At 36.8% G+C, this 10,116-nt stretch overlaps 1 protein-coding gene across 1 annotated transcript; it reads right to left on the bottom strand.

Annotated features, from left to right (window-relative positions):
- Positions 1 to 5,263: 5,263 nt before the first annotated feature.
- LOC141389566 (uncharacterized) lies at positions 5,264 to 6,772 on the bottom strand. The gene has a single exon (XM_073961271.1). It carries the CDS (start codon positions 6,770 to 6,772, stop codon positions 5,264 to 5,266), a length of 1,509 nt encoding a protein of 502 aa, XP_073817372.1.
- Between the last annotated feature and the right edge of the window lie 3,344 nt (positions 6,773 to 10,116).

Here is a 10,116-nt window from a genome sequence, read left to right as displayed (position 1 = left end):
CAAATGCTAATGAAGATATCGGATCTTTCACGACTTCGTTTGAACCATTGCAAAAGATGCCATAAAACCACATCATCGCATGGAAGTGTGAGTCATAGTTACGCCTTGTCATTACAATTTTAGCAAGTAAAAGATGGCTACAGTCGGGCGGGTCCGACCAAGTGATACCCTACTGGGTGGGCTGGGTTGTATACAGTGACTTGAAAAAATCGCTTTGCAAAAAAATTAAATTTACGAACATGGTCGTCCGATAATTTTTCACAATTTGCGACGTGGATAATTACGGCAAGAGTGCATCGATAAAATTAAATATTTGAATGTCGATAAAGGTCGATCCTATAGCACTATGAAAAACTGGTTTAATGAATTCAATCATGGCCGAAAACCGCCAAAAAACGAAGATCGAGAGGATTGCCCAAAATCGGACGTTGTGCCAGAAAAAATAAAGCCGCGCGTAAATGGATAATGCAAGATCGCCATGTTATATACACTTAGAGGCACACTTGGGCACTTCTTCCACCAACTAACATTTGATATTGCAGGAACACTTGGCCGCAAAAATGGATTTTTCTCCGTAGATCCAGCAAAATTGGTCAATCGCTCAAAAAAAGTCTCTTGTGGATTAGTGCAAAGAACTTGTGAATAAACACGATCGCGGTGCTTTAAACGGCATTTATAAAATTGTCACAGACGACGAGTCTTGGATCTATGCTTAGGAGCCAGAAACAAAAAAGGAATCGACCGTTTAGGTCTTCGGAAGCGAGCCAAATCCAACGAAAGTTGTTCATGTAATAAGCACTTCGAAGCAAATGGTCGCCTGTTTCCTCGGCAAAACAGACCGTATGGCGACTATACGACTTGAGAAATATAGAACGATTAATTCTGGGTGTTACAATACATTTTGTTTGCCTGAAGTCTCCTAAGAAATTCAAAAAACGGACAAGAGAAGACGAATCGTTCTGCATCATGACACTGCAAGCTCTCACACATCGATTCAAATCAGCGCCTGTTTGACCGGATTAAACGTGGAATTGATGGGTCATTCGCGGTACAGCCCTGACTGGGGGATCCAATGACTTCATTTGATTCCCGCATATCAAGAAAAAAGGCGTGGTCAACGAAGTTGCTGTAAAAGCGTTCAAAAACCCTGTTTTGGAAGTGTCTCAATCAAGCCACTGTAAACAATCCAACACATTGTCGTATGTCAAAATGTCCTAGCACGCTTAGGCTAAAAAATGTCAAACATTCCAAAAAAAATAACACGACACTGCGTGTCGCCTAGGCCACATAGTTTTCTAGTGCCCCTCGTATACCGAAATTGTGGTTGTAATACTGAATCAAACAAACAGAAACCACCTGTTACCTTCGAAACAATATTTTAACTGCAAAGAAACTATATATGAATTTGACAGTGGGTTTGTGGTTACCCATAAGGGTGATGACTTTTTTCAACCTCATATCCAAAATCATCCTCATGGCAAAAATATTTCTAGTGCAAATAGCAAGTTAATAAGCTGGTTACAGCATTGTGCTGCTGCGCAGATTGTTTTAAGACACCAAGAGCGCAGCATTCTCCCTTCTTTCCCCTCTGGAGGGGGTACACGGTATGAATTGGCTTATTCCGTTAATACAAAATGTCATGAACAAAAGCACCGATTATCATATGGCGCAAAAATAGGCAAGGGGAAACAAAACAATCGCCAAAACAACATAAAAACCAACCAAAAATAGCTGATTAAATAGACCAACATTTTTGTCTGAAAATTGGTAAAAATTTTGTATACAGAGCTTATAACGTTCTTCCTGGAAGACACGTACCACCGTAAGTCTTATTTGAAAGAATACATCTTGACCTTTCCATTGTTTTAAAGTACTTGGTCAGATAACATATTTATACCCTCATATATCCATAGAAACCATATTCTAGGGCATCTTGAAAAAGATCTATGCATAGATGACATAGTTGCCAGATGTTTTACCAATAATTTCAGTTTTTTTTTTGTTTTTGGCCAATGGCTGGAACCACTGTTCGGTGGTAGTTTAGCGTAAAGCGTTTAGCTGTATTTCAGTCAGGTTGTTGTGTTGTCGTTTGTTGATACAGTGTCAATGTGATGGTGAGGCGATGAAACCATTCAAACGAAAAAGAGAACAAAGTTGAGACCATTTACCAAACAAGAATAGAAATATGAAAGCAACAAATGGGAATGTAGGCAACAAATTAGGAAAGTGATTTTGAATCTCATGAAAATCTTACATATTATTGAGAAAGTAGTGGCTTTCGGATGTATATAAGAAACTGCACATGTACCTTATGTGAGGTACCTGTAGAGTATGAAAAAACGTCATCATGAACGAAAATATGTAAAAATTCATGAAATTTGTCTGTGTATTTAGTGAATACAATCATCAACAAAGCCAATCCCTCAGCAATTTCATCCATTAACATTTATATGGACTCCATCACATATTGGAATACCAGCCAATGAAAGGGCAGATCAATATGCGAAGCTAGCTACCGGTGCGGGCTGTGTCACTCCAAACTCACTATCTGTCAGAGATGCCTATGCAGCCATATATGAAAACCTACGAAATGTGTGGCTAATAAAATACAAAGAAATATTTACCTTACTTCTATCAGTTCTTTCCCGAGCCACCCAGACAACATTGGCACAACGGATCATCGATTTCACCTGGAAACATAAAGTTGAATAACAGATTGTTGTCTGGTTACACATTTGGAAAGCATTACCTGCACAGAATCAATATAACAAACATACAACACAATGGAAACAGATAACCACCTTATCTTTAACAGCAGCAAATACAACTCAATTAGATGTAACTTCAACCTGTTCAATAATTTCTCCGGCTTCAAAATTTATTAGCGTGTAAAATTGGCCATAACTTTTGTGGGAAAATATTGCAATTTAAATGTTAATCAGTAATTCAAATTTTGGGGGCCTATTCGGACAACTTACGGAAACTAAACTTGAAAACCAACTCTTGACCTCTCACTTGATGCAATTTATATCAATGTGGCAGTTAGATATAGAAATTATTGTCTCACATCACGGTGCGCCTGAACCAACTTTATATGGAAGGTGCTTACACCTGGAAGTTTTTGCAGATTCTGAATCTACAATCTTGATAGATGGGAAAAATCCAAAAACAAGAAAGAATCACTGGAGGGATTTTTAAAGATTTTTAATGTTATTTAAGGCGCACCATCCATGACATTGTTTTGTAAGGAGAGAGACACTCAGTTGGTCGTCCCAATATCAACTTATATATCTCAAAAACGCTAAAACCTAGGAAAAAGTCATAAAGGTCAATCTTGTAGAGAATTTGCACAGCTTCTACATTTTCTCCAATCCCATTTCAATAGGACTAGCAGTTTCCAAGCAAAATCGTGAAAACCTAAATACCGCTCGGGCGATTTTTTTTTTATTTTTCTCATCTATGAACATTGTAGTTTCAGAATCCTCAAAAACTTCCTAGGTGTAAGCACCTTCCATTTAAAGTTGGTTCAGGCGCACCGTGGCATATAAGTGTGTTTTCCCTTTATAGTTTGTGTTTGTTTGCAAAGATCTACGTTTATATTCCATGCTACAAAATTTCGCAATCATGATAGAAAAGTATTAAAATCATGATAGAGGAACTTCCAGTTTTTGTTTTTAAATTGATGCAAATTACGATGTTGTGCGGGCTTTTGAAGTTTTTATACTACCTTTGATTAGAAGTAATTTAAAAATTCGAAATATTGATCTCTTTCATTGTCCGAATAGGATAAGGTCACCAAAAGCTATTTCTAAATACGTTTAATAGTTTTTCTTTCTTAATAATATTTTTTAAATTTTTTGAAGAAATATGTAGGTATGTAGCCAAATTGGTCCACCTGTCCATTACGAAATAATGAAAATAATATATAACATGTTGCACATAAATACATATCGACGCCTCCAAACAATAGTATGCTAAGTCGACTTAGCATGTTTTCAAGTTCTTTACATTTTTATATTTAACGTCCTTTAACTTAAATTCTGTCAAATTTTGGTAATAATCGGACAATCCGAACAGAAGTTATAAACAAATATTTACTTAGCATAGTACTGAAGGTCAAAGAAATTTCCAAACTTTTAGAGCTTGTCCTGCAAAACTCACTGTTCAGAATTAGCAAACTATTATTTGGAGGTGTCGATCGTCCTTTAACTTAAATTCTGTCAAATTTTGGTAATAATCTGACAATCCGAACAGAAGTTATAAATAAATATTGACTTAGCATAGTACTGAAGTTCAAAAAAATTGCCACACTTTGAGAGCTTCTCCTGCAAAACTCACTTTTTAGACTTAGCATACTATTATTTGGAGGTGTCGATATATTCCCACAACATCCCCGAAGGTACAAGGGAGACTTCGCAATCATATAAACAAATTCCGCGGAAAACTAGTGTCCAGGGGAAGTGGTGTAGGGTATGACATGGTCGACCCCGTCCGACTTTAGCCCACTTTTACTTGTTTTTTTTTATATATTTTTTTTTGGTATACCTCCCATAGGGCGGTACCTCCCGATTTATGTAATTTTTATGATTTTAGCCGCATTGTCCAACTGAAATGGCTGAAATTTGGCATTTAGTCTTCGTTGGTGGTATAAAAAATTCCAACAGAGAATTGTAGGTACAGGTCCACTTTTTGATATAGCCCCCATAGAAAGGTACCGCCCGATTTTGAAGATTTTAGCTGCATTATCCAACTGAAATGGCTGACATTTGGCATTTACCCTTCGTTGGGGTATAAAGCATTCCGACAGAGAAATGTCGGCACAGGTACACTTTTTGATATAGCCCCATAAAATTTCACCAACATCATCCAACCGAAATGGCTGAAATCTGATTTGAATATGCATAGTTTATGGCGGAGAGAATAATAAATGTTTGAAATAACCCCATTCTGCACTTTTTAGTAATAAAAACTTGTATTTAAAAGGTCGACTTATGTCGTTTTGTTTGAAAACCACAGAGATATAATAAGACATATTTAAATATTTGTTATTTATATGAGAATAAAAACCCCTATATCTTTAGCGCGCATAGGTCAATTTTGTGAACGCGAACGGATTTGAAACCAACATTTTCTCATTAACCTCTATACCAAAAATCGTAGATGTGCTGGCAAAATTTTCTTTTAAATTTATTCAATTAGGATTGCAATAGAAATTTGGTTTTTACCATATATGTATGTACAAACTTTACATTTATTGATAACTTTAATCTGTATATTTAAAATTATGATAATACCATAGTTCAATAATGAAAACAACTCCACCGACACCTGAACCAATTACAATTATCAGCCAAGCGAATTGTAAATCATCGAAAGCCATAGTGCGTGGACCACGCTCAGGGTTTGGATCGATCAGAGATAAACGCTTCAGTTTTACTAAATCATTAAATGCACTTTCATACCAGGCATCCAACAAACCAGCTTGATGCACTCGGTGTAGAAGATTATTAAATGCCTCCTTATACTGAGAATTCGGCTGCAGTAATATACTCCAGGGTATAAAACGATGTATAGTCAAATTTTCATACGTACAAAAGGATTTATACCGGTGATACTTTTGCTTTAAATTAATTAATTTCCACTGAGATGATGGCGCATAGTAACCGGCTGTTGTGTTGAAATTAAAACGCATTTTCCAATACTCGACTCTATCTTCGCTAATGATAATGTTTCGAAATATGTCCAGCAAAATGCCACCCATAAGCGACAAATCTAATTTTTCAACTTTTATTTTTAAACCTGACTCATTTATATCAGCTAACGTTTCAATCTGGTGGTAATGTGGAGGACTTGTGAACAGCGTATTCATATTTGCCGAAAATTGCGTGTTGATATTAAGACCAGCAATAAATAATATAATATAGACAAGTTTTAAGCTACGCCAAGGTGAACGACGGCCAGAAAAGGATAAACCCAAAACTCCGCCTATGATACGATTATTGAATACCAGATCCAAATAGTTAAGGTTGCCGTCGAAATAATAATCGATGACAAAGTGTAGAACTGAAAATAGAACACAGCAAACAACAACTGTGCCAAAGAAATATTCATTGAGCAAAATTCGAAACATATCCCGTGTGGTGAGTGGCTGGGCACAGGGTACAATAATCATGCCTTGTCCAATTTCATAAATATCTGAGGCATAAATAAAAGACTCTAGGCTAAAACCAATATACAGACACATTGCAATGTCAATCAAACCTTTTGTGACCATGTCGCCAACTATGGTAAAGTGGCCAATTTCACCCTCATTTAAAGGTTTATACATACGCAGAGTGCCGTTAAAATGCTCAGCAAAAAGTAAAACCAATCTGGCAGCATGTCCATTTAATTTCCAATTTCCCTTTTCATCTTTATATGCAATGGTTGAGGGTGTCGCTTGATCGGTGTGGGTGGTAATATTGACACCTTGCAAGTTACGCCAATGCTGCGGAAAATAAACCAATTTCTTGTCCTTAAGACTTCTCAATTGCCAATGAAATTCCGGATAGGGTTTCAGTTGTTGATAATCCCATGATATTTCTTGCGAGCTTTCCAGAAAATGTAACAGAACATTGGTCATGTGATATTCTTGGAGTAAATTTAGGCATGTCTCCATAAAATCTACCGTATCGCTTATATTCTGAGCAATAATCAGCACTCTTGATTGTCGCAGGTAATAAAGGGATCTGGCAGCGATTTCCATTAGCTCCACATCCAACGAATTTTCCATTAAAATTAATGCAAAAATTTCAGAATTATATTTTTCCAATTTCCAAACGAAAACCAAATTTTTGGATAAATAAATTTTAGGATAAGAAAAACTATAGATATCTTCTAGTCTTGGATCAACCGAAGAGACATTCAGTATTACCACCAATGTGTCGTAGGCTCTTTCGTGGTATATTTCTTTTAAAACGTTGTTGTAGAAATTCACTTGTCCATTCTCTTGGATCGTTGTAATTGCCGTACTCCACGTTAGCAGGAGTAAAGAGGCAATAAAAAGTGCCACCGTCGAAGTGAAAGGATTCATTGCAACTGACGTCTTAAAAGTGCTGGCTGTTGTTATATTAATGGATGGAAAATCATTACCCAGTGCTGTATCATTTATCATATCTAGATGGCGGCCTACTGATGGCTTAATAATACTACTTGAAATCAATCAAATGGTAGTTGATGCCCTCCTTGTCAACGGCAAAGGTATTATTAAATGTGAAAAGGCTTAGAAAGAAAACAATGTAATATTTATTTGAAAAAAAAATATGTGCTAACAAGTAAGAATGGCGTTAAGTTCGGCCGGGCCAAACTTTCTATATCCTCCACCACAAACTGTGTTGAAATAAAGTATTGAAAAAGAATAAGCTCTTCCTCTTAACCCTGGTTGTGCAGAACAAAAACACAAACTTTCATGATTTTTTTTTTCAAAGGACCTACCAATGTCTTTAAGTAGTTTATTCTTTCATCTGAAAGAACACATCTTTTACTATTTTTGGGATTTTTGTTGTTGAAAAATATTGCATAGTATTGTGGTAAATAGCTACATGTGAAGCTCGAAAACGAATAGGTCGGTCTTCTAAATGATTGTTGGTGTTTTAAAATCCTAGTAATCTTGTCTCTGAGCGAAACAGAATTAACAAGTAAAAAAGTATCAGTCGGCTTTGCCGACAGAGATATACCCTCAGCCTGTGCAAATTGAAACACTTTTTTCACAAAAACTTTGTATTTAGGGGGTTTCAAAATTTTGGTCTCGTATGAACCGATAAATATGTTGATTAGGATTAAAGTTCAAAAATTTTGCAGAAAAGGTACTTAAAGGAATGGACCGTCATAGACCATGGGGGTGCCATAGGGGGTTTTTACACCCTTCGGGCTGTTTTCTCAAGAAGTATGGACTTGCCCCTGAAACAACCTTTACCATCGTAATTGAGGCAGCGAATGTAAGTTGCTGCAACAAAAATCAAAGTGATTCAATAGCAGGTCTTAAAGTGAACTTATCCAAAATTTTGTGTTTGGGGGTACGGGATGGAGTGGACAAATATAGTCCATATTCGAATCTGATCTATATCTGGTATATATTATGAGAATGTGTAAAGTATGGACCAAATCGGTCACTCCCATCAAGAGTTATCGTGCGCACAATTTTTCTGAATATTTTTGAACATTTGTGGGGTAGGTACTTGAAGGAGTGGACCGATATGGCTTATCTACGAACTTAAACTAAATTTGGAAACAATATTACGAAGGCCAAATTTTGGCCGAAATCGAAGGAGTTTACCAATTGAGTCCATATTGGAACCTCATCTAAGTCTTGTATAAATTTCATAATGTGCAAAGTATGGACCATATCGGCTACTCCCTTCAAGAGTTATCGTACGGACAAATTTCCCGAACATTTTCAAACTATTGTGGGGGAGGTACCAGAAGAAGTGGACCGATATAATCCATCTTTGAACTTGAACTAAGTTTGGACAAAATATTAAGAAAGCTAAATTTTGGACCGAATCGGCAGATCCGTTCGAGAGTTATGTTGCGCTCCAACCACTACACACGGTGTCATAGGGTTTTTTGTAACTTTCAGGCTATTTTCTCAGGAAGTATGGACTTGCCCCTAATGAAACTTACAGCGTCGTATAGAGGACAGCGAATACAACTTGCGTAAACAAAAATCAAAGCGATTCGAAACCAGGTCCTAAACTGAACTTTTCCGAAATTTTGTGTGGGAGGTACCCGAAGGAGTGGACCGATTGAGTCCATATTGAAACCTCATCTAAGTTTTTTAGAAATTACACGATGTGCAAAGTATGGACCAACTCGGTTATTCCCTACAAGAGTTATCGTGCGCACAAGTTTTGCGACAATTTTTGAACGTTTGTGGGGGAGGTATCTGAAGGAGTGGACCTATATGGCCCATCTTCGAACTTAAATCGAATCTGGACAAAATAATTCGAAACCCAAAATTTGAACCGAATCGATTGATCCGTTCGAGAGTTATAGTACGCACCAGCCAGACAGGCAGACAGACAGACGGACGGACATTGCTAGATCTACTCAAAATTGTCTGAAACGGATATCGTACAAACATACTTGGGGTCTAAAACCATTATTTCGATGAGGCACAGTTTTGGTCGTATCAAAGTGTAAATACCCTATTAAGCCTAAAGGCTGAGGGTATAAAAATTGTGTCCAAAAATCGGGCAAAGAAAAGTCTAGCTTAGCGACAAGATTTTTCTCTATTTAATAAGCTCGCCAAAATATATGAAGACAGGTCCATTCGTTTTCGAGCTATCGTTGGCACCGACCCCAAAAATGCCAATTCGAGAAAAACGCGTTTTAAGTTGCGGCTCTACACACAAAACACAACGGGTTCTTCACTTTGAACGGTCATATTTGAGTCAATACTACCTCTGCTTCAAAATAAGTCAATAAAATACTTTTCGATTTTTTGAAAGTGATAAGTAAAAGAGCTTATATGGGGATTTGTCGTTGTATTTTCTATAACATTGACCAGAATTTACATTTTTCCGAATTGAACATTTAGATCCTCTGACTACACACAATATTAAATTGCAGCAATCTCGATTCGAAAATATATATGGTAACATGGGGCGCCTTCGCCACTGGGGCGGCTACGCCATCGCCGATTTTCTCGCAAACTACAAATGCTAGAAAAAATCCGTTAAAGGAAAAATTGTGAGTTTAATGTAGGTCTACCATCTCCCAAAAGTTGGCAGTTGTGTCATAGGTATGATAGCGGACGAACGCGGTTTTGTGTTTTCAGGGTATTGGGAAAAATAATTATGGTAGGTATGTTAAGTGATATCTTCTTTATCTTTTGTGATACCAAAAACATATTTTATGCCGTTAAAAGACAACTACTGAAGATTATAAATCCAAATAATTCGCATGAAAAAATCAATTACAAATATGAATATAGTAATATTATGAAATATGTAAGGGGTGGGGCGCCTACGCCATGATAGGGGAGGGGTGGATTAATGTTAGACATTTGTAATGTTTAACTTAAATTATTTATGCCATAGATATACCACATATAATGTGAAGTTAAAATCAATTGTT

The sequence above is a fragment of the Musca autumnalis genome, unplaced genomic scaffold (genome assembly GCF_047663935.1).
Source record: "Musca autumnalis isolate F117 unplaced genomic scaffold, ASM4766393v1 scaffold_1, whole genome shotgun sequence".
Taxonomy (NCBI): domain Eukaryota; kingdom Metazoa; phylum Arthropoda; class Insecta; order Diptera; family Muscidae; genus Musca; species Musca autumnalis.
Note: the sequence above shows the minus strand (reverse complement) of the source record. Positions and strands in the feature narration are given on the sequence as shown.

What these genes read in the sequence shown, in the direction of transcription:
- LOC141389566 (XM_073961271.1), bottom strand. Translation starts at nt 6,772, where the DNA reads ATGGAAAATTCGTTGGATGTGGAGCTAATGGAAATCGCTGCCAGATCC.